The sequence below is a fragment of the Adiantum capillus-veneris genome, chromosome 11 (genome assembly GCF_014529385.1).
Source record: "Adiantum capillus-veneris isolate H3 chromosome 11, ASM1452938v2, whole genome shotgun sequence".
NCBI lineage: Eukaryota > Viridiplantae > Streptophyta > Polypodiopsida > Polypodiales > Pteridaceae > Adiantum > Adiantum capillus-veneris.
The window spans coordinates 1038846-1064867 of NC_140941.1; the positions used below are offsets into that span (position 1 = coordinate 1038846).

Genomic DNA, 26022 nt, shown 5'->3' on the forward strand with positions numbered 1-26022 from the left:
AAGTGCAGGAACTGATAGACGAAATGACTGCAGCATTTTGGTCTGAATGGTGGTTTGCAAAAGAAATGGACTCTTCTCTTGCATGCATTTGTTGCAATGTTCGCTTAACAATACAAGTCATTGTGATTTTATGGTCAATAAACTGAATGGATGTAATGTACTTTTAGGCAGTAAAAATGTTTGCGTAGAATGATTCTCAAGTTGATTTGAAGGATAAAGATATATTTGGAAGCAACCCATGGTAATTCAAGAACAATTCTGAACACACACACTCACATGTAATCTCTGCATTACAATTTTGACAAATGTTGCTGAATGAGATTGAGAGTCTCAATTCACCATCATTTTGTCAAGAATAGAGTCGAGCACAATCCATACGTGTTAAGAATGTTCCAATGGTAAGCCCATCTCTAGTAGTACCCGTGCTTGTTTTGCAGTCAGATAAGTTTCAATCGTTCCAATCTCTCACTCTAGATAGACTTCTAACTTGGTTGCACATTCAAACCTCCCTTATGTAATGTCTGTGCACATCAAAAGTACAAAACAGAGTCGGACTCTCATTAGAAGTCTTAGGGAGCGTGATGAACACGATAGGAGAGTCCAGCCAGAAGTGGACCTATAGCACATTGTCAAAAGTAGCAAATCCATAAGATTTAAGGACAAAGAAGATCCCAAGTCGAAGAAGGACGATGCACTTACACAAAAGGAGCGAACAAACCACCGCCAATGGTGGAAGGGAGCTCCCCCTAGCCTCACATTAGCAGCAGCGTATGTCAGAAGTGCACACAGCTTAGAATAGTAAGAACCCTTGCATAACCCTCTGTCCACAAATGGTTGTATAAGGTGCAGTAGGTAACCAACGGGGTAGGTTGTCTTGACTAGAAGACGTGTATTCGCGGTCTCGTACCAGCCCGAATCGCAAAGCATGACAGGTGCCAGAATGGGCATGTCTTACCCGGTGTGTCTTTGCAGCTACATTTGGTGCAGCTCTGACTATGACACTTGGCAATAGGAATGAGGCAAAAGTCAGCGACCGAATGTCAGCAATGGCAGACGAGTCAGCGGCTTCTCAATCCTAGCACCAAAATAGGCATAAAGCGAGCCCCTTGGCTCTCATTTCACACAAGTTGCAGAAGACCCAAGTAAGACAGAATCTAGGCGTCCACTCATCCCCTCCCTCTCGTATTTTGGGTTCACAGTGGCAGCAGCCAGATCCCTAGCGTCTTTGGAAAATATATCAGCCTCACCTAGCGATCTTATTAAATAACAGGAAATTCATTTACAAAGTTAAAAGAAGGGAGTAATTTTAATTGGAGATAACTTTTCAAACCATAAGCATACCTATGTGCATTACTCAGACGAGCAACTGCTTGTCCTGTCTCTACGTTGGTTGCAAGGATCGAGCAGTCTGGTGATGCAGTCAATACATCTTCAAAAAAGTACTTCAAATATTAGAATCCCATCAAATCTAGATATGAAGCTTCCAATACTAAGCAGAAAGAGCATACAATGTCCATCTTCACCAAATCTTAAGGCTCTGCATGACTCGCTGTGTGCATCAACACTCCATACACTACACACTCAACCCCCACATAACATCAACAATTTTGAAGGCAGGTTGCCTTTATAGATGTCAGGTAAAGAAAAATCTGCAAATCCAGGCTGTACATGGATCTCGTAATAGAAAAAAGGAACCTGATGTGAAATGCAGAAAATGGCTTTCATGTCATAGGTCCTAAATTCAATTAATGCTCATTTCACTTGACAACAAAGCAGGGGCTTCAACTAAAGAGGCTCAAGAATAAACAGATTTTTTCCATAGCGGAGGGCTTTGTGAAAATAAGCTAGCGAAAATTATAGGAGTTCAAGGCTAATGATGATGCACAGTAGGTGAAAAGATATGAGGCTAACAAATGACAACAAGAAAAAAATACAGTCCAATATTATAAGTTTTTACTGATGGGAATGATTATACTGACTTGATTGATGTCAAATCAAATGTGAAATTGAACATTTTGAGGGAAAAGGAGGAGAAGAAGAAGAAGATTCCTGACCTCTGAGCATCCGACAAATCTTCATCAAATTTGAATCTGCAAAATGATTGTTTTGTTTATCAGTTCAAATTTACAAAGGAGTCAAAGGCCAAAGAAAACATGCACAAGCTGTGTTAACACGTAGTATACATCAAGATCCAGCCTGAATGCAAAAAATATGAACCAGCCAGAACAAAAGTAGACACTTCCATGAAACATGTTCCGTCAATTCTAGAGGAGACACACACACAGTGAATTTAAAAGACCAGAAAAATCCGTTCTATGACTGGTCTCATTGAAAATAATGTACACCCCCTCTTCATTTATATGGCTAAAGCTAACTCTTGTTCAAATGGACCTATACAAAAGGAAAGCTCTGTTTGAGAGTAACCAGCTTGTGCTATAGGTGGCGGTGGAAGGTACATCCCAATATCTGCCAACCAAACATGAAAACAACAGTCGACCACAATTTCATGTAGCTGAAATGTGATAGAAAATCTCGCACATTCTTTTACAAGCCTTGGCCATGAATGTCCACCCATACATGCATGTATGCATGCCTCCTTGAAAATTAAAGCCAAAAAATATAGGGGGCCACAAAAATAAGGCATTTAGTTGAGATATCTATGAAGCTGGGGATTACGGTCTTCTGCCAGAAAACATATACCTTCATGAGGTCAGAATAGTCTGAACTTCTAAATTATAAGACAGAATAAAAGACTACAAAAATACAAAGGCAAGGGACACAAGAAAACAAAAAAAGAAGAACTGAATCGCTTTATTCATTACTAAAAAAAACTAGATGAAAACAACCATTATTCACTCAAAAATGCTTTTAGAAAAGGCATAAGCAAAATAAGTTAAAGAAGCTTACTTGACTAAAACTAGAAAAGTACTCAACTTTAAACTAACAAGGATAAGACATCAGAAAGACTTCATCCTAGATATCAGACTTAACACGACCACTTCTAAAAGAACAGCTAACTTAACTAAAACTGGAAACAAGTACTCAACTTTAAACTAACAAGGATAAGACATCAAAAAGACTTCATCCTAGATATCAGACTTAACACGATCACTTCTAAAAGAACAAATTCTTAAATCTTAATGTAAGCTACATACTAGAATTAAATACTACTACGCCTCCTAGAAGAGGCAAAACATAACCAAAGTAGTACTCACTTCACTCCACGTCCAAACAGCAAGATTAAAATTATCACCTTTATCATGCATAGCCTGGACAAAAGCTATGGCATCCCTACTCGCGTCATCAGTGCCCAAGGGTAAGTGTAGGTTTTGTATTGAGTTCGTTCATGATTTAAACATATTCTATAAAACCAACGAACTGAGTTTTTGTCACCCCGGAGGTGATAGGCACACTTAGCTATGACAAAGGCTAGCATTTGTCAAGTAAGAGAAAAAATACTAAAAGCACTAAAGATCTAAACAACAAATTAATGTGTTACCAAGTTAAACAATAAGTGGGCTTTTAATCATATTGAACATTCCAAAGGAAAATGATCTCATTTGCATGCCAATAATACATGCGGATATCTCCCGATATCACATATGTTCTATGATGGGAATCCAAGATATACATGCTTCCGGAAATGTAGCGTTGGACGATTAAACAATCCCACCAACCTGGCTACCACACATATATCAAGCATAGAAGTCTTCTAGTGTACTCTCAAGCACAAATTTCTCTAGCTGAATTCTGTATGGAAAGAGTAGACACAATTGCTTAACTACTCTCTTGAGCATCATGAACCATGCTCTTGCCTTGCTCCAAAAAGGCTACATTAAGTCATTGTGGGTTCCAGCTGAAAGGCTTCAAGATATACTTGCAATAGCTGATGGATAGTTCTTGAACTTCACCAAGTAGCGTCTTGCAACCTTTCCTCTAACCTTCCTTTCTTTATGTGCCAATAATTGTTCAGGAACAAGGATCTCATCCAATTCTTCCACTTTGGGGTGTTCCTCATCAAGCATATTCTCTGGCACATCACCAACAAAGGGTCTTAGAAGACTGACATGAAAAGCATTATGTATTTTCCAGCCTTCTGGTAGCTTCAACATGTAAGCTACATCGTTGATCTTTTCCGAAATCTGAAAAGGACCATAATATCGCATACTGAGCTTAGGAAACAAACGTTCCTTGCCTTTCCTTTTCCGTAACCTTGCCTTTTCAAAGCGCAAAAGCACCCAATCACCAAGTGAAAATACAAGTTCACGACGGTGACGATCAGCAGGTTTCTTTTGCTGAGCCTGAGTCTTCTCAAGAGCAATCTTTATCTTCTTGTATGTTTCATCCATATCTTGCACACGCTTGTCTGCCTCAAATATCTTGTCCTTAGTCTACAAAATGGGCGAGACTTTCTTCCCTCCTTCCACTATCTCAAATGGTGCCTTACCTGTTGACGTATGCACCCCGTTATTGTAAGCATATTCAACCAATGGGAGATGGTGTTCCCAAGTTGCCTTGTGCTCTGACACATAACATTTGAGAAGATCCAGGACAGTACAATTTGCCTCTTCTGACTGTCCATCAGTTTGCGAATGAAACAAAGAAGAGAACTTTAGCGTAGTGCCCATATTCTCAAACAATGCCTTCCAGAAAAGACTCGTCATATGTGGACCCCTGTCACTGACAATTGACTGAGGCATCCCGTGATATTTAAAGATATTGCTCATGAATATCTTGACTATAAGGTGCAACGGAAGTGAATGTTGAACTTTGCTCAAGATGAGTGCTCCGAACTGTGCTCAAGGGTTCCTTTTACTTACGGAAGAGAGAGCCTTCCGTTTCTTTAGTGAGAGAGTGCAAATGATCACAACAAAGTGGTAAACACTATGAATGAAGGTGTTGAGACTGAGAGATAGAGAGAGAAGAATACGACACCGGACTGTTGTCAAACCCTCCTCCAAGGGCCCCACTCTTTATGGCCAGAGAGGTTTATGCTATTGATTGCACAATCCTCGTACAATGGTCTAAATGCAATGGTCTTGCCGACGATGTCGACAACGATGATGACGACGACGAGACGGGCTGAAAATTGAAAACGCTAAGGGCTGAAATCTGCGAATCTTGTATCTGCTGAATTCTGACTCTATGTCGATGACGACTGTCACAAACTGGTGACGTGGCTGCTGCCCAGTACACACATACCCGCCTTGCCCTACTGTCTGATGACGTGGCACTGTTGGACGGACAGTGCCTGCAAAATCCGGCACAGATCACGGAAATCCGTACAACTGACGTGGCAGAACTGCGTACGAAAATTGTTGGCAGATTTTGGGCTGCTTTTTGGCTACACAAGGAGGGCTGAATTCCTACGCAAATCATGGGGCAGCTTTTGGGAATAAGATGCTTTTATTTTAATTGCTTTATTTACTCAATATGGGCTTGAGAGTCAAAGGCTTTATTTTAGAAGGCTTTTAAAAACAGTTTTTGGGGCTCTGCTTTTGGCATCCCTTGTAACCTTTATAAGAAACCCTAGGGGGCTCCCTCTGCAAAGCATCTGGACGCAGAGTCTGAGAGCGAGCACCTGTGGGAGTTGTACTTTGCTAGAAGATTAATATAAAAAGAAATACCGAAAGGGGCGCGGTGTCACAAAGTGATGACGTGGCGGACAGCAGAAACCCTAAAAAACCTACAAACCCTAATTTCTGCCGCAAACCCTACTTTCCGAAAATCGCGAAGGCTATAAAAAAATAAAAAAAGTTTTTTTTTTAATGATGAGCGACGCGAATCTTGCTTTTTCTCCATGCCATGAGAAAGAGAGAGAACTTGCTTTTTTTTTTTTTTTAAGACTCTAAGAGAGAGAGAGAATTGATGCTTTTTATTTTAAAAGCTTTTGGGGCTCTGCTTTTGGACATCCCTTGTAATCTTTAAATTAGTGGTGAGGGCCTCACTTCTAAGAGCATTTGGACACAAAGTCTGAGAGTGAAACCCTAACCGCTCTCTTGTACTTTGATGATTGATTAATACAAAAAGAAATACCGAAAGGGGCGCCAATCTTTGGGGACAATATCTCTAGGCACGGAACTCCACCGGACCAGTGCAAATCTATTGTGATCTGTGAATTGTTTTGAAGTGGTTATTTTGTGCTGTCGCGGTTGATTCTTGACTTGGAGTGTCCAAGTCTGTTACAGTGGTATTAGAGCATGGCCGATTTCTCTTCTACGGGAAATCCGATCCCCGAAAATTTTTTTCCGCGGCACCTATAGCTTCATGCAAGGATAAGTCGACTCCCTCTGCATCTGGAGATGCGGGCAGAGATCACAACGAAGATTCCGGCAGAGAGTATGGCCCGCCTTGGCCTACTCAGGCGGAGCGACGAGAGATGGAGCGTCGCCAGTTGATCGGCGATGCAACAAAGATGATGCTCAATTTTGCCAAGGACCCGAAGATGGCAAAATATCTGAACCAGACCTCTTTGGAAGAGGTACAGATGGAGTGGCAGAGAACCACAACACCACTCCCGAAATCTGCTTTCAAGAAACCTTTTGATCCCAAACAATATTCAGAGAAGGAACTAGAAGAGGTGGTTGATGCACGGATTGCTCAACCTTTTGACGCACAGAAGAAAGCCAAAAAGCACGGCAAAAAGCGGAAGAAAAGCACTGACTTTCCAGGTTATTTGGGTCGTCAGTCGACTTTTGACAAGGCAAAGAAACAGAAGAAGCGTGTTCGATTTGAAGGAGTACCCAGTTCTTCTTCTTCTTCTACTTCTGACAATTCTTCTAGCTCTTCAGACTGGAGCGAAGAAGACAGAAAAAGCAAAAAGCGAAGCAAGAAACAAAGCTTCGGAAAGGGCAAGAAAAAGGCAAAGAAGGCTACATCTCGCCCAGAGACTGACAGTTCTATTGAGGACTCGTGTACAGACAGCTCAGATTCCGATGACGGAAACTTTTATGCGAACAAGAAGAATTTTTACAAAGCTAACCAGTATGACTTTCTCGAAAATAAAAGCAAGAAAGTCCGAGAGTTTAAGGAAGGTGGCCACTCGATCAAGTTTGATACTTTTTCAGGATACTCAGATGCTTCGAAGGCTTTGTCTTTTATACAGCAGTTTGACATCGCTTTCGTGGGAGGACGCTATTCAGAGCACTCCAAGATTCGGAGAGCTGCCTCTTACTTTAAGAGGAATGCTCGTACTTGGTGGTCCACGCTTCTTTTAAACAAGACTGCGCCAGTTAAATGGCTGAAATTTAAAAAGCTTTTTTTCTTCTTGGTTGACGCAAGAATATGAACGAGATAAACGAGCTTCTTGGAACCATCTTCGGATGACCAACAAAGATACAATCAATGCTTATTGTGAAAGATTCTAGAGTTCTTTTCTACCTGCCTCTTCATTCAGGAAGATCTCGTTCAGAGAACAGATTGAGCGGTTTACCTTGGCTCTATCTACAGAGATCCGAGATCACTGCTTAGAACAGAAGTCAGGTTCTATTCAGGAGTTGATGAGTCATGCGACGCGGGGCTTTGCCATTCACTCTGGCAGTCTGACCTACCCCACAGATGAGGCCATGACACAACGACCCGAACAGACTTCTGGGAATGAAAGTAGAAAGAAAAAAGAGCAACCCAGAGAAAAATGATGCACGACCCAAGCTTACTCCTGAGGAGAGAGCTCGCTTCATCAGAGAGGGGAAGTGCTTTGGATGCAGGGAACAGGGACATATCTCCGCGAAGTGCCCTAATAAGGCACAGAAAGAACAAAATGATAAAGACGACGACAGGTCTGAGAGTTCGAGAGCAGCTGAGGAATGTGGCAGAAAAGGCAGGTAGAAAAGCAGAACTGGTACCACATGGCGTGGGACCTGCACCGAATCTAATGAATGAAAGTACAAACTTTGCCGCTTTTGGGGCAAAGTGAAGGATCAGGAAGCTCTTTTGAAGGAGCCAAGGCCAACTTCTTTTCACTTGGAATTGGCGGCTCGATTTGGAACTACACCTGACAGACTGACGCCACAGGCGGAGGTAGTTCGACTGGCACCTGGATGGGATGTTGCCATTACACCGAGCATTGGCAAACTTCGTTTGCAATGACAGGGGTGTTTAGGGCACGCGAGTGACGTTCTACTCGGGATCCCTTGGTACCACAAGAACTACGCCGTGGTTGACTACCGGGCCGAGAAAGCGACTTTGATAAATGAAGGGCTTAAAGATTGTACTTGATGAACTTCAGTTTTCTTACTCATTCTTTTGGGAGAACTGAACGATGAATAAAGGTTGAATATGTTTTGACCTGAAGAAAAGAACGCCAAGATTTTTTCTCCACGCTCATGCTGATTGCTTTTGAGAGGGCCTGAAGATCATACCATTGATGTGATATCTGGAAGCACGCCACCGAATCGGCCACCTTATCGTGTGAGCAGTGTACAGAATAAAAAGATTATGAACCCAGTGAAAGACCTCTTGGAAAAGGGTCTTGTCCAGCCTAGTACTTCACCGTATTGCTCTCCAATGTTGTTGGTTTTGAAGAAAGACGGATCTTGGAGAATGTGCATCGATTATAGCGCCCTCAACCAAATCACCATCAAGAATAGATTTCCGATTCCTAGGATCGATGATATACTGGACAGGTTACAAGGATCCTTGTGCTTTAGCAAGATTGACTTGAAGAGTGGATATCATCAGATCAGGATAGCGCCAGAAGATGTCCACAAGACAACTTTTCCGACGACTTTTGGGTTATTTGAGTTTTTGGTGATGCCTTTTGGCTTAACCAATGCTCCTGCGACATTCAACCGGATGATGGAAAGGATTTTTCGAGAGTACAGGCTATTTGTTGGCACTTTCTTTGACGACATCATTGTTTTCTCCAAGAATGAGGCAGAACACAGAGATCGTCTGCTTCAAGTCTTTCAGGCATTACGAGATCACGCATTAGTGATTAATGCAAAGAAAGTGAATTTTTCCTACCAGAGATACACTTTTTGGGACACATTGTGTCAGCAGCAGGAGTGCAAATGGACCCAACCAAGATAGAGACTATTCGTGATTGGCCCGATTTGAGGAATGTCCATGAAGTTAGAAGCTTCTTGGGACTGTGTTCGTACTACAAGCGGTTCATAGGAAAGTTTGCAGAGGTTGCTTCCTCTCTCCATACCTTGACACAGAAAGGAGTACCTTTCTTGTCGGGACCCACAGAGGTGACTGCCTTTCAGACACTGAAAGAGAAATTGACTACGGGACCTATTTTGACTTTGTCGAACTTGCAGAAGTCATTTGAAGTATATCGTGATGCTTGTGGTTGTAGTCTGGGTGCGGTCTTGATGCAAGAAGGCCATGTCATAGCTTACGAGAGCCGTTTGTTCTCTAGGCCGGAGATGACAGCACAAATTTATGAGAAAGAGCTTTTGGTGGTTATCCATGCTCTTACTCAGTGGCGGCATTACCTACTCGGAGCAGATTTCACTGTCTTTACAGACCATCAGTGTTGGCGCTACTTCTTGTCACAGAAGCAGCTTTCGGAAAAGCAGATGCGGTTGGCGAACATCTTGTCACAATTTCACTTCCAGATTGTCCATGTGCAGGGACAGAAGAATGTGGTGGCAGATGCTTTGTCTCGGAAACCGTTGGTTCTGGCTGTTTCCGCGACACATCATAGGAGCTTCGAGGATATGGTCAATCAATATGCCACAGTTACAGATTTTGTAGATATTTTCACACAGATACGGGATGGGGAGACAGTAGCTAGATACTCCCTTCGGGAAGGCTACATGATGAAAAAGACTATGTTGTGCGTTACACAACCGTTGAGGGATAAGGTTATGACTGAATGCCACTGTCCACCTTTTACGGGTCACCGCGGCATTGCTACCACCATGAAAGCGGTAGAGAGATACTTCTTTGGGCCGAGACTCAAAAAGGATGTGGAAGAGTTTGTGTGCAGTTGCTTGGTATGCCAGAAGGTCAAGTTTGACAGGCATAAGGCAGAGGGATTGTTACAGCCTTTACCCATACCCACCCACCCCTGGGAAAGTATTGCAATGGATTTCATTTTTGATCTCCCGAGAACACACAATGATCATGATGATTTTCTGATTACATGGCACGTTTGAGACAATTGTCTCCGATAGAGACCCCAGATTTACAAGTTGTTTTGGAAGGCAATTTGGGAGAACATTGGCACGCAGTTGCAATTCTCGTCATCGTTCCACTTGCAGACTGACGGGCAATTTGAGATTGCCAATTCAGTGATTTTAGATTTATTGAAGTCTTGTATCTCGGATCAGAAGACTCAATGGGAAAAGAACCTATCTTTGGTGGAATTTGCCTACAGTAACACGATACACTCTTCGACGAGGAAGACGCCATGTGAGATTGTTGAAAGTGCTGCGAAGGTTCCATCCTTCCTGAGCACGAAAGATTAGATATTGGAAGCGGATGAATATTCGCGAGATTTGGATACGGCTTTTGCCAAGGTTCGCGAGACTTTGCAGAAGTCTCAAGAACGACAGAAAATGGCAGCGGATCGCCATCGACGCGACTTGAAACTGAAGGAGGATGATTGGGTGCTCTTACTTTTGAGAAGGCACGCCTAAGAAAGAAAAAGGGAAAGGAGAGGCTTTTTCCAAAGCTTAGTATGTGATACTACGGATCTTTCCAGATTACTGAAAAGATAAATGATGTCTCCTTCCGATTGAAACTGCCAGATACTTGGAGGATTCACAATGCATTGCATGTGAGTCTCTTGAACCCTGTTAAGGGTGATGTGCCTGATGATGGGGAGCCTAATGAGCAACCCGCAGTGGAAGAAAACGAGGAGATCCTTGTTCCTGAACAGATTTTGGCACATAATGCTACGAAGAAAGGTAAAGTCCGAAGGCGGTTCTTGGTTTAGTTCAAGAACTTTCCTGCATTTGATGCGAAGTGGATGGAGGAGGAGGACCTAGCAGATACTCCTCGGATTGTGAAACTTTACCTCGATGTTTTGGTTTAGCATAGTCTACTCCAAACGGAACCCAGAAACTCAGCTTGGCCGAAGATCTGGTGCAGTGGGATGCACAAGAGGGGAGTTACTCCGCTCCTTTGTCAACAGATGCCTCGATTTTGATACTAACGTCACTGATGTCTCTTTGAGCTTCAGGGATACTGAGAGCTGACAGTATTCTGCTGGATGACTTTATGAAATGGAATTCCTGATTATGATACTAATTTGTTCTTGACTTCTTGTGAGTGCAGGAACTGATAGACGAAATGACTGTAGAATTTTGGTCTGATTGATCTCGAATAGACATGGTTGCAATAGGGGTTAGCCAATCGGACATCGATGAGGTCGCGATTGGACCTAGATGTGATTGCTAGCTACATTGCCGATAAATCATGGTCTAAGATCCGAATGAATGTTGAATGTCATGTGATGTCCTGTGATGTCTGGTGATGTCTGTGATGTCGTGTGATGCGACTGTCGATTTTGTACATGTGCTAGATGTGTGTTCCTAGTACGTAGGTACTAACAGTCAGTGTCTACTAAGACGGTTTATGACTTTTGTCGGTTTTGCAGGCGTAATCGCGGTCGATTACAATGCTTTCAAGAGGGGGTTATGTCACAAAGTGATGACGTGGCGGACAGCAGAAACCCTAAAAAACCTGCAAACCCTAATTTCTGCCACAAACCCTAATTTCCGGAAATCGCGGAGGCTATAAAAAATAAAAATAATAAAAAACTTTTTTTTTTTTAATGATGAGCGACGCGAATCTTGCTTTTTCTCCATGCCATAAGAAAGAGAGAGAACTTGCTTTTTTTTTTTTAAAAGAGACTCTCTAAGAGAGAGAGAATTGATGCTTTTTATTTTAAAAGCTTTTGGGGCTCTGCTTTTGGGCATCCCTTGTAATCTTTAAATTAGTGGTGAGGGCCTCACTTCTCAGAGCATCTGGACGCAGAGTCTGAGAGTGAAACCCTAACCGCTCTCTTGTACTTTGATGATTGATTAATACAAAAAGAAATACCGAAAGGGGCGCCAATCTTTGGGGCCAATATCTCTAGGCACGGAACTCCGTCGGGCCAGCGCAAATCTATTGTGATCTGTGAATTGTTTTGAAGTGGTTATTTGGTGTTGTCGCGGTTGATTCTTGACTTGGGGTGTCCAAGTCTGTTACACGCGGGGCCAATACCTCTTGGCACGGAACTCCGACGGGCCGTGTTGAATCATTTATGAACTGTTTTGAAGTGAATTTGTGCTATGTCGCGGTAGAACCTTGACTTGGAGTGTCCAAGTCGGTTACAGTGGTATCAGAGCGCAGAAAGATTCTTCTTCTACGGAGGATCCGATCCTTTTTACAACGCACACAGCTTTTTGGGAAAGAATCTTCGTCCCTCGACCCCGGACCTATTAGCCACTCCACCCTTCATACATCGCGGATCGGGTGCGCTCCCGTCTTCATCGCTCTGTCTTACAGGGCATAAAGCCATTAAAAATCCCAGATTACACATGGGTCTTGGTGAAGAATCTTACAGAGATGACACTTCTCACTGCGAAGGCAAAGAAAGGCTGAAGATCCAGTGCGGGAACTGAAGAAAAGAATGAAAAGAATGAAGATTTTGGGCAAAAACAAATTCGGACAAGTTTGCTAGTAAAGGAGTACAAACGTCAACTGCAGATTGGCATATGTGTGAGCAGATTGATTAAGTACTCCAGGAACCCAAGATTGGTAATACACCTGACAAATTACCCGATTGAAAAGATTTACTCGAGATGGCATGTGGCCATTGCTTTTTCTCTCAGGTAGGGAGTAAAGCCGAAAAGACAGGCAAGTGCAGAAAAGCAGAACCTGTACTCTCAGAAAGACATGGACAAGCGAAGCAAACAAGCATAGCTTTGGAAAGGGCAAGAACAAGGCAAAGAAACCTAAGTTTCGCCCAATTTTTGACAGTTCTACAGAGGACTCGTCTTCGGATAGTTCGGACTCCAACGATCACAGATTTTATTTCTATAAAGCCAACCAGTATGTCTTAAAAGCAAGAAAGTAAAAGAATTTAAAGAAGGTGGACACTCGATTTGAATCCTTTGCGAGATGCTCGAACATGGTGGTTCACTCTTTTACTGAGAAAGGAAGCTCCGATTCAATGGTTGAAAGGCTTTTTATTTCTTCTTGGCTGACTCGGGAGTACGAACGAGATATACGAACTACTTGGAATCATCTTCGGATGACCAAGGGAGATTCTTTGGACGCTTATTGCAAGAGATTTTGGACTCTTTTCTACCAGCCTCTTCATTTACGAAGGTCTTGTTTAAGGAAGAGATTAAGCGGTTTTGTTGCGGACTTCCTACAGAGATCCGAGACTACTGCTTGGAACAAAAGTTGAATTCTTTTGAAGAATTGATGGGTCATGCAAAACGGGGTTTTGCGATACACTGACTTACCCCACTGATGAGAAACTGACTTCTAATAATGAAAGTAGAAACAGAAAGAGGTCCAAAGAAAGAAAAGAAAGATACACGTCCCCGACAAACTGTTAGAGAAAGGGCTTTTTATCTCAAAGAGGGGAAGTGTTTTGGTTGCGGAGAATTTGAACACATCTCCGCAAAGTGCCCCACAAAGGCACAGCAAGAACAGATTGAAGACAGGCCAAAGAGTTCTAGAGCAGCAGAGGTATGTGGCTAAAAAGGCAGATGAAAACAGAACTGGTACCATATTGCGTGGGGCCCAAACCGAATCAGATAAAGGAAAGTACAAAACTTCGTCGCTTTTAGGGCAAAGTGAGATCAGGAAGCCCTCATTTTCTTTGATGGAGGAGCCAAGGCCAACTTCATTTCACTTGAATTGGCGGCTCGAATTGGAATTACGCTCGACAGGCTGAGGCCACAGGCGAAGGTCGTTATAGTGGCACCCGGACGGGATGTTGCCATTACACCGATCATTGGTAAACTTTGTTTGCAATGTCAGGGGTGTTTAGGGCACGAGAACTTTTATGTAATTCCCTTGGGAGGTTGTGACGTCCTCCTCGAAATCCCTTGGTACCACAAGAACAACGCCGTGGTTCACTATCGGGCTGAGAAGGTTGACTTTGACAAATGAAGGGTACAGAGATTGTACTTGACGAAAGTCAGTTTCATTCCTCGATTTTCTGGCGAGAACTGAAAGATGATTGACGGTCGAATATGTTTTGACCCCAAAAAAGAACGCCAAGATTTTCTCCACACTCATACCGATTGCTTTTCTGAACCGATTGCTTTTCTGAAGGCCTGCCAGGCGAGTTGTTACCAGCTCGTCCTGAGGATCATACCATTGATCTGATACTTGGAACCACACCACCGAACCAGCCACCTTACCGTGTGAGCCAGCCCAGAACGAAGAAATTATAAACCAAGTGAAAGACCTTTTGGAAAAGGGTCTTGTCCAGCCTAATACTTCACCGTATTGCTCTCCAGTGTAATTGGTTTTGAAGACAGACGGATCTTGGAGAATGTGCATCGATTATAGAGCTCTCAACAAAATCATCAAGAACAAATTTCCGATTCCTAGAATCGATGATATTCTTGACCAGCTACTCCAGGGATCCTCGTGCTTTAGTAGGATCGATTTGAAAAGCAGATATCATCAAATCCGAATCGCGCCGAGAGATGTCTAAAAGCCAGCTTTTCGGACGACTTTTGGGTTATTTAAGTTTTTGGTGATGCCTTTTGGCCTAACCAATGCTCTTGCGACATTTAACCAAATGATGACAGGATTTTTCGAGAGTACAGACTATTTGTTGGCACTTTCTTTGATGACATCATTGTTTTCTCCAAAGATGAGGCAGAACACAAAGATCATCTGCTACAAGTCTTTCAAGCATTATGAGATCACAAGTAGGTGATTAATGCAAAGAAAAGTGAATTTTTCCTACCAGAGTTACACTTTTTGGGACACATTGTCTCAGCATCAGGAGTGCACATGGACCTGGCCAAGATAGAGACTATCCGTGATTAGCCCGATTTGAAGAATGTCCATGAAATTAGAAGCTTCTTGGGCTTGTGTTTGTACTACAAGCGGTTCATTACAAAGTTTGCAGAGGTTGCTTCCCCTTTGCATATGTTGACGCAGATAGGAGTCTGTCACGTGACACATCCAACCCTATGTGTCCGTGGACAAGCTAAAGGGATGACCAGGGTTCAGTTCAGTCAAGCCAGTCTAGAATAGGAAGTGATCTGGCACTTTTGTGAGTCTGTTCGCAGACCGTGCATGTCGTGACACTTAGATTAGATGCATATCCTCTGGTTGCACACAGCATGATCATCAACATTACCATCAGAATCTATCAGGAGCATTTTCCAGTGCATTAAACCTATTTTCTCTATTTAGACATTTTTCACTTATTATTTTTAAGTGACTTTTGTTGGGAAACTGGGTAGGGCAAACTGACCAAGCAAGTATATAAGAAACCCTAGCGCTAGCATTTCTGGCAGAAGAGGCAACAGGAGCATTGCTCAACAGGCAACTTCTCAAGCAAGAACCATCAAAGCCCAGCATTTTGAAGGCCCCCCACTTCAGCATTTTCAAGCATCATAACCAGCGTTTTCAGCCCCTTGAAGACCTGGCGATTTCAGCCCACAGATCAGCGTTTTCATCCTACATGCTAGCGTTTTTGGACACCAGTAGCCAGCGTTTTTCATAGACAACACCCAGCGATTTTCATGATCATGACCAGCGTTTTTTGAGACAGCAGAGACAGTGTTTGAACCAGCAAGGCAGCGATTTGCAGTAGCTGAACTTGGCGTGTTAGCAGCAGCAGAATTCAGCAGAAGACCCATCGAATTCAGCAAATAAAGAACAGCCCAATAGATAGCATTTTCAGCCGCCGTTCTCGTCGTCACCATCGTCTACAGACTTAGATCCACATTCCATCACAGCTTCGCAACTTGTATCAGCATCTTGTACCAGATTGTGCAATCAATAGAATAGACTTCTCTCGCCATCGAGAGAAGGGCCCTTGGAGGAGGGTTTGACAACTTGTCTGGTGTCGTATTCTCTTCTCTCTCTATCTCTCAATCTCAACACCTTCATTCACAGTTCCTATTCACTTTATTTGTATCCATTGCACTCTCTCACTCTCCCTTCCGTAAGTAAAAGGAACCTTGAGCACAGTTCGGAGCACTCATCTTGAGCAAAGTTCAACATTCATTTCCGTTGCACCTTACATTGGTATCAGAGCTTTGGTAGTGTTCTATATCACTCAAGGAAAGAACCACAGAAAAAACATTTGCTTGTTGCGATCGCACATAACCCAAGTCCTCTTGGGCGTGTCGATTCCTGATCGTGTTTTTGAAGAGTGACAGGAAACCCAAGAAAGAAGGGCTTGTCCAACCTCCCCTTGTTTCTCTTTTCACTCATTGAGAGCGGACCACGCACTTAGCAGCCGGCCAATCGACGTGAGGTGGGAAAAAGCAACCTTGGCGTGAGCGCAAGGCCGCCAAGGGGTGCACCCGCGGAAAAGAGCAGAACTCAGGTGAGGAGAAGAGTGCGGAAAAGAGCAGAACTCAGGTGAGGAGAAGATTGTTAGGTGCAACGAAATGAATGTTTGCGCTTTGCTCAAGATGAGTGCTCCGAACTGTGCTCAAGGTTCCTTTTAGTTCTTATGGAAGGGAGAGCCTTCCGTTCTTGATGAGTAGTGCTATGATCACGAACATAGTGAATGGACAATGTCCGTGCAAGTGTATGAGACTGAGAGATAGAGAGAGAAGAGAGATACGACACTAGAGACGTAAAACCCTCCTCCGAAGGCCCTACTCTCGTCGGTGAGAGTGGTCTACTTTTTGATTGCACAAAGTGGTACAATGCGTATGCAATGGACTGATGCAACTTGGACTATGCCGATGACGACAACGGTGATGACGACGACGACTTTAGGGCTGAAATCTGTGGTCTTCTATCTGCTGAATTTCGGGACTGTTTCGGTGGCTGAAAATGACTGTTTTGGCTGCGTTTTTATGGCTGAAAATGGGGGTTCTCCTGCATCCAACTAGGGGTGGATCTGTTGCTATAGAGACTGCTGAAAAACGCTGTTGTTCTGCTGTCGCTAAGGCTGAAAATCAAAAACGCTGGCTGACTTGTGTCCTTAGCAAAAACGCTAGGCTTGATGGAATCCAAAAACGCTGATGGGCTGAAATTGGAAACACTAGCTGTTGAAGGTGCTGGCGATGGGAGCAATCTGCAAACGCTAGGATGTTGGTGATGATGGCGATCAAGGCAAAGGATGAAAATGCAAGGGATCTGGGGAAAAAACCCAAAACGCTAGGGCTAGGGTGAGTGCTGAGGGGTGCTTAATGAGTTCTTGAAGGTTCCTGCTGAGAAGGTGCCTGTTGAGCGGGGAGCTCCTGCTGCCTCTTCTGCCAGAGAGTGCTAACTCGGGTTTGATTATATATTAACTTAGCAAAATTGCCCTACCTACTTTTGTTGGAAAGTCACTTAAAAATAATAAGTGAAAATACCAAAAATAGGAAAAATAGGCTAAATGCACTGGAAAATTCCACTGACTAAATCTGATGGATTCTGAAGGGAATACTGATGATCATGCTGTGTGCAACCAGAGGATATGCATCTATGCTAAGTGACTGGGCATCACGGTCTACGAATAGACTCACAAAAGTGCCAGATCACTGCTAATCTAGACTTGCTGAACCCTGATCATGCTGTAGCTTGTCCACGGACACATAGGGTTGGATGTGTCACGTGACAAAGATCCTTCTCTAACACAGATTGCAAGCGAAAGAAGAACCTCAAGAACTCAAGACCCCCAAGAACCCAAGACCCACAAGAACCCAAGTTCCTCGTGAACTTAAGAACCCAAGACTTCAGTGGATGGTCATTATCACAAATGGGATAGGCTTGGTCAAACTTGGCTTAAGCTTTAAGCATTCCCTTAAACTGCCAAATAAAGAGGCCCTCCTATACCTCATTCTCTTCCTAATGTTGATCAAAGCACCCTTAAAGCTATCAGAATCTCTAATGACATGATTAGTGCTATTGCACTATACTTGTTTACAAAACCTTGCTTGTTGAGAGCTTTGTACCTTGATGGTTGCCCTGACCCCTTCTCTTCTAGCCTTGCCAATTTCACCTTCAGCTCTCGCATGCCCTTTACCACCTTGTATAGCATGGAATCTTTCATTTTTGGACATGAAGTAATCGGCTTTGATGGCCTTTCTGATGCGATAGATAGAGAAGTACCATTAGATAACACCATTTTGTCTCGCCAACATAGTCTCTTAGCAAGTAGTGAGACTGCATCTTCGATTTCTTCAGTCTTATCTTCAATCCTTGCTCTGTATTCTTATGTACCAAGAATAGTTCAAGATTCTCTTGGATCTCTGGACCTACAACTTGCATGAATAGTTTTGTCTTTTTCTACTCACGATAAAGTCACTTAATAATAATAAGTGAAAAATGGCTAAAAAATAGGAAAAATGGATTCTATGCATTGTAAAATGCTCCTGATGGGTACTGATTGTAATCTGATGATCATGTTGTGTGCAACCAGAGGATATGCATCTACTCTAAGTGTCTGGATATGCACAGTCTGCAAATAGACTCAAAAAGGTGCCAGGACACTTCCTAAGCTAGTTGAACCCTAGACATGAAGTAGCTTGTCCACGTGCACATAGGGTTAGATGTGCACGTGACATTGACCATGTGTTTTGGCTTTATCTTCTTCCTAACAGGGATGAAATGGGCTTGCTTACTGAACCTACAAATGATAGTCCAAATCCCATCATTGCCTGTTTGCGTCCTTGGAAGATCAAAGATAAAGTCCATCGCTATGCTTCTATCAGGGATCGGCAATGGCTGCAACAATCCCAGTTGCTTTTGCCTGTCAAATTTGACTTTTTGGCAAAATAAGCATGATCTTACAAATGTGTCAACATCTTGACGCAAAGCTAGCCAATAGAAGAATGCCTCAACCCCTTTCATTGTTGCATCAATTCCACGATACCCAACATAAGGAGGAGCATGACTTTCCATCAAAATCTTTGGCTGTAACTGTTTAGTAACGCATAACTTTCCATACATCATCAGAAAGTCGTTCTTAAGCATATAGTGCTCATGATGTTGCCCATCAACAAGTTGGTCATAGATCCTTGCAAAATATGAATCTTCAGCACACTGTGTCTTCATTTCGTCTAGTTCACAATGGTACGGAATTGACACTACTGAAATTTGGGGCTTTCGTGACAACGCATCAGCCACCATGTTCTTTTTCCCTTGCACATGCACAATCCGAAAATGGAACATTGACAAGATGTTTGCCCATCGCATGTGCTTCTAAAACAACTACATTTGTGTGAGAAAATATCGCAAGGTTTCATGATCTGTTTGGACAACAAAATCAGCCCCTAGCAGATAGTGTTTCCAACTAGTGAGAGCATGAATTACTGCCAGCAATTCTTTCTCATAGTGTTAGGTGTAGCGGAATCAATGTTGAACTTTGCTCAAGATGACTCCTCCGAACTGTGTTCAAGGGTTCCTTTTACTTACGGAAGGGAGAGCCTTCCGTTCCTTTAGTGAGAGAGTGCAATGGACACAACCAAGTGAATGGACACTGTGAATGGAAGTGCACGAGACTCAGAGATAGAGAGAGAAGAGAATACGACACCAGAGACGTTGTAAAACCCTCCTCCAAGGGCCCCACTCTCGATGGCGAGAGTGGTCTACTATTGATTGCACAATCTCTACAATGCTTGCACTTGCCGATGATGTCGATGACAATGAGGACGACGACGACGAGACGGCTGAAATCTGAAAACGCTAAGGGCTGAAATCTGCAAATCTTTATTTGCTGAATTCTGACTCTATGTCGATGATGACGATGCGACGACGACGCGCTGAAAACGCAGATGCTGAAATCTGCGTTTTCCGGGCTGAAACCTTGCAGAATCTGACCGTGCGGCGAGGATCTATTGCGGGAAGGTGAGATCTGCGAGGTTCGGGGGTTCTACTTCAGAGTCTGGCTGCTAAAAACTGAAAACGCTGGTGCTACTATGGATTCCGTCACGAAGGAACTGCAAAACGCTAGGTCGCCTGCTGCTCCAAAAACGCTAGGGCTGAATTCTGCTGCCGGGGGAAAATCCACTAACGCTAGGGCTGATCTGCTGTCGTGAAGTGATTCTGCTATGTCTGCTAATGTCGAAGCTCCTCTGCAATGCAAAATCGCCAAGGCTGATCTGTCCTTGCAAAAATGCTAGCTTAATACTGAGTTGCAAAAACGCTAGGTCATGCTGTTGGGGGTCCTGCTGAGAAGGTGCCTGTTGAGCGGTGCTCCTGCTGCCTCTTCTGCCAGAAGTGCTAGCACTAGGTTTCTACTTATACAAACTTAGTAAATTTGCCCTACCTAGTTCCCAACAAAAGTCACTTAAAAATAGTAAGTGAAAAATGTCAAAAATAGGAAAATTAGGTTTACTGCATTGGAAACTTCTCCTGATGGATTCTGATGGGAATGCTAATGATCATGTTGTGTGCAACCAGAGGATATGCATCTAATCTAAGTGACTGGTCATGCAGGTCTGCAAACAGACTCACAAAAGTGCCAGATCACTTCCTATTCTAGACTGACTTGACTGAATTGAACCCTGCTCATGCTGTAGCTTGTCCACAGACCCATAGGGTTGGATGTGTCACGTGACATCCCCTCCTTTTCAAAGTGAGGCACTGGTACTGAACTGTATGGCGTCGAGGGAGATCGCCAATAACATCCGGAATCCAGGAAAGGACTCTTCGTCGGCCCACTCTGATGCGTGGGTCGTGCGATACTTGAACTTCATAAAGGTCTGCAACGCTTGCTTCTTTGGGCCGCGCCGAAAGCGACGGTCTTCTGTGGCTCCTTCAATGCTTCAACTTCGACGAGAGTCATGCTTCTTTCTTCTTCAAGAATCTCCATGGCTGAAAATTTCTTGAAACCACTTCCAACACAAAGCTGGGAAAAAAATTGTCTTCCTAAAAGACTGTGCATGCAATGTACATGAACAAATAGATGGAGTGCCAAACCGTTCATCAAACACACGCAAACAATGAGATCGAATCTTGTCTTGCTGATCTAAATCAATCAACTGTGGCAAAACACAATGGAAATGCCCATGCTTGGTGTTGATACTCTTTCTACAACTGTCAAAGTTCAAGGCTAACTTTTCTACTAGCAATGCTTTGTACCTATCCTTCTCAAGCTTGTACGCAAAAACTTTTGAAATAAGAGACTTGACTCTAAATTTAAGGTCCTCCAAATTTAGCTTCGCGTATAGCGTAGTAAAGTCAAAACTTTGGAGACATAAAGGAGAAGATTTCTCCTTAAGGCTTCTTCAAGAGTTCAAAAACTTTAAAATCGGAATCACACCTACTGAATCATTTAAAATCCAACTTGAATCGGTAGGTACGTCTGCTTCCTTTAGCATATTTTTCCACAATTCATTTACGCTAGGTAAAATAGCTTTGAAACAATAACTAAGCCATTTGGAAACCTCGGTCAAAGAGGTGTTATAAGAAACAGCTATAAATCTAGGCTTTATAGGGTTCTTGTGGAACTTCCAAACGGTATATAAAAAAGGTAATTTAGGCTGGCACTTGAAACCAAAAGACTTACAAAAGTCTTTGTCACGTGACACATCCAACCCTATGTGTCCGTGGACAAGCTACAGCATGACAAGGGTTCAGTCAGTCCAGTCAGTCTAGATTAGAAGTGATCTGGCACTTTTTGTGAGTCTATTCGTAGACCGTGCATGCCCAATCACTTACCATAGATGCATATCCTCTGGTTGCACACAACATGATCATAAGCATTCCCATCAGAATCCATCAGAATCAATCAGGGAAATTTTCCAGTGCATTTAGCCTATTTTCCCTAATTTTGACATTTTTCACTTATTAATTTAAGTGACTTCCTAACAAAAGTAGGTAGGGCAGTTTTGCTAAGAAAATATATAAGCAAACCAAAGTTAGCATTAAATGGCAGAAGAGGCAACAGGAGCAAGCTCAGCAGGCAACTTCTCAACAAGAACTTAGTGGTCTCCCTCCAAGCAAGGGACTCAGCACCTTGGCGTTTCCATCAAGTGGTCATCGCCACACCTCCCAGATCCTAGCGTTTTGCATCAGTTTTGCCATCGCCAGAAGACCCCAGTGCATAGCGTTTTTGCATCAACATCCTCGCCAACAAAGCAGCACCCCCTAGCGTTTTTGGAAAACATCATAGCTGGCGTTTTTGCCTCATGACACCATCGCCACAGATTCTTACAGCTAGCGTTTTTGCAAAGCTCAGCATACCTAGCGTTTTGACAATTTTCAATCTCAGCCTGCAGCGTTTTTCAGCAATGAAATACTTGCAGATTCAGCCCGGAAAGACCAACAGTTTTCAGCCCTTAAGAACCTCAGTTTTCAGCCCTAAACCTGCAGAATTTCAACGACAAAGACCATCAAAAAACAGCCCCAAAATCAGCGTTTTTGGACTAACAGCAGATTTCAGCCCATAGCGTTTTTGGACAGCAGATAAAAGATTGCAGATTTCAGCCCTAGTGTTGGCCTCGTCATCCCCGTCGTCATCGTCGACATAGCCTAGAATTGCATCAATCATATGCATCCCCATTGTACCAGATTGTGCAATCATAAGTAGACTACTCTCGCCGACGAGAGTGGGGCCTTCGGAGGAGGGTTTTACGTCTGGTGTCGTATCTCTCTTCTCTCTCTATCTCTGTCTCATATACTTGCACGCAGAGTGTCCATTCACTTTGTTTGTGATCATAGCATTCTCTCATTAAGAACGGAAGGCTCTACCTTCCATAAGAGCAAAAGGAACCTTGAGCACAGTTCGGAGCACTCATCTTGAGCAAAGCGTAAACATTCATTCCGTTGCACCTAACATTGGTATCAGAGCTTTGGCAGTGTTCTGTATCACTCAAGGAAAGAACCACAAGAGCCACTGAATTTTTTTTGCTTGTTGCGGTCGCACGAACCCAAGTTCGCTTGGGCGTGTCGATTCCTAATCGTGTTTTTGAAGAGGGACAAGAATCCCTAGAAAGAAGGGCTTGTCCAGCCTCCCCTTGTGTCTCTTTTCACTCATTGAGAGCGGACCGTGCACTTAGCGGCCGGCCAATCGACGTGAGGTGGGAAAAAGCAACCTCGGTGTGAGCGCAAGGCCGCCAAGGGGTGCGCCCGCGGAAAGGAGTAGAACTCAGGTGAAGAGAAGATCCTTCTCAAACACGGTTTGCAAGCGAAAGAGAACCTCAAGAACTCAAGACCCCCAAGAACCCAAGAACCCAAGTTCCTCGTGAACTTAAGAACCCAAGACCCACAAGAACCCACGACTTCAGAATGGTCATCACTCAAAGCGGAATGGATACTTCGCTTGGAGGTGATGAGCATGAGAGAGGCGAAGAAGAATTTTCCCCACCAGGAGGTTTTTCCGACCCTCCCCCTTTCCCATCTACGTCAAGGATTGCACTAACTCCTATGGAGGAGTTGAAGCAGTTGTTTAAGCAAAGACAGTTAGAACGCGAAGAAAGAAAAGCAGAAAGAGAAGCAGAAAGAAAGGCCTACGAAGAACGAAGGGCAGCCATAGATCGTGAATACAAAGAAGGAATGGCAGCCATAGAGCGTCAGTACGACTTGGAAGAAAAAGAAAGACAAGCAGAATTTGATCGCGAGAACAAAGCAAGAATGCAAGAGATGTTGCGACTCTTCTCTCAAGTGCAGGCACAGATGCAAGAGATTCGGGAAAAGGAGTCTCTCTCAATCTCTTCTTCTCCAAAGCATGACACATAGGATTTGCATGATTGTGAGAAGCATGATGATTTGAATGACAATGATTTGCATGATGATGATTTGATTGACAATGATAAGCATGATGATTTGATTGACAATGACAAGCATGATGATTTGCATGATCAAGATGCGATTTCTCACAAGCATGATGATTTCCATGAAGATGATGTGATTGTTCACAAGGATGATGTGTTAGTGGATGCTTTTTCTAGCGAAGCTAACCTCGTTGCAGATTCGATCAATCACGAAGGATCGATCTTGACTTTCGAATCGAGGTCCAAAGAACCCCTTCAGGAAGAACCGATCTTGGCTCTCGAGCCTCGGTCCAAAGAACCCTTACAGGAAGTATTATGTGTTCACATGATTGATACGCACGCATTGTTCGAGTGTTTCATTCGTGATCGTTTCCTGTATTTTAGTCACCGTCTTTATGTGATCCCTTTTACTAGGCATGACATATTGTACGTTGAGCAAGTTTCACTCATGAATGAGCACGAATATATGCGGTTTGTTCATGAAAAGCTGAAAAGTATGCATTCAAGGAAGTCACATTCCACGTCTCTTCCTTGGCATGACACATTTGTAGACAGAGCACATGAAAGTATGAGCACCAAGCATGGGCATTTCCGTTGTGAATTGCCACAGTTGATTGCATCAGATCAAAAGAGAAAGATTGGATCTCATTGTTTGCGTGTGTGTGGTGAACGGTTTGGCACTCCGTCTATTGGTTCATCTACATTGCATGCACAGTCTTTTAGGAAGACGAGATTTTTTCCACTCACTTTACATGGAATAGGTATGTTCATGGTTTTGTGTTGGAAATGGCTTCAAGAATTTTCAACCATGGAGATTCTTGAAGAAGAAAGAAGCATGACTCTAGACGAAGTGGAAGAATCGAAGGAGCCACAGACGACTTTGTCGCTTTTAGCGTGGCCCAAAGAAGCAAGCGTTGCAGACCTTTATGAAGTTCAAGTACCGCACGACCCGCACATCAGAGTGGGCCGGCGAAGAGTCCCTTCCAGGATTCCGGATGCTATTGGCAATCTCCCTCGACGCCATACAGTTCGGTACCAGTACCTCACTTAAAAAAGGAGGGGATGTCACGTGACACATCCAACCCTGTGTGTCCGTGAACAAGCTACAGCACGACAAGGGTTCAGTCAGTCCAGTCAGTCTAGATTAGAAGTGATCTGGCACTTTTTGTGAGTCTATTCGTAGACCGTGCATGCCCAGTCACTTACCATAGATGCATATCCTCTGGTTGCACACAGCATGATCATAAGCATTCCCATCAGAATCCATCAGAATCAGTTAGGGGAATTTTCCAGTGCATTTAGCCTATTTTCCCTATTTTTGACATTTTTCACTTATTAATTTAAGTGACTTCCCAACAAAAGTAGGTAGGGCAATTTTGCTAAGAAATATATAAGCAAACCAAAGTTAGCACTAAATGGAAGAAGAGGCAACAGGAGCCAAGCTCAGCAGGCAACTTCTCAACAAGAACTTGGTGGTCTCCCCTCCAAGCAAGGGACTCAGCACCTTGGCGTTTCCATCAAGTGGTCATCGCCACACCTCCCAGATCCTAGCGTTTTGCATCAGTTTTGCCATCGCCAGAAGACCCCAGTGCATAGCGTTTTTGCATCAGCATCCTCGCCAACAAAGCAGCACCCCCTAGCGTTTTTGGAAAACATCATAGCTGGCGTTTTTGCCTCATGACACCATCGCCACAGATTCTTACAGCTAGCGTTTTTGCAAAGCTCAGCATACCTAGCGTTTTGACAATTTTCAATCTCAGCCTGCAGCGTTTTTCAGCAATGAAATACTTGCAGATTCAGCCCGGAAAGACCAACAGTTTTCAGCCCTTAAGAACCTCAGTTTTCAGCCCTAAACCTGCAGAATTTCAACAACAAAGACCATCAAAAAACAGCCCCAAAATCAGCGTTTTTGGACTAACAGCAGATTTCAGCCCATAGCGTTTTTGGACAGCAGATAAAAGATTGCAGATTTCAGCCCTAGTGTTGGCCTCGTCATCCCCGTCGTCATCGTCGACATAGCCTAGAATTGCATCAATCATATGCATCCCCATTGTACCAGATTGTGCAATCATAAGTAGACTACTCTCGCCGACGAGAGTGGGGCCTTCGGAGGAGGGTTTTACGTCTGGTGTCGTATCTCTCTTCTCTCTCTATCGTTTTTGCATCAGCATCCTCGCATAGCGTTTTTGCATCAGCATCCTCGCCAACAAAGCAGCAC

General features: G+C 43.5%; 1 protein-coding gene across 2 annotated transcripts in view; it reads right to left on the bottom strand.

Moving 5' to 3' along the window:
• The window catches only part of WDR55 (transducin family protein / WD-40 repeat family protein), an 87041-nt gene that overhangs the window by 53686 nt on the left and 7333 nt on the right, over positions 1-26022 (bottom strand). Inside the window, exons 2-4 of one of the 2 annotated variants that reach the window (XM_086522774.1) lie at positions 2055-2090; positions 1509-1573; positions 1342-1429 (exon numbers count right to left, since the gene is read on the bottom strand). In XM_086522774.1, the coding sequence (XP_086378900.1) occupies positions 1342-1429; positions 1509-1573; positions 2055-2090 (189 nt within the window). The remainder of the gene's footprint in view (positions 1-1341; positions 1430-1508; positions 1574-2054; positions 2091-26022) is intronic. The other variant, XM_086522775.1, reaches the window with a different exon arrangement.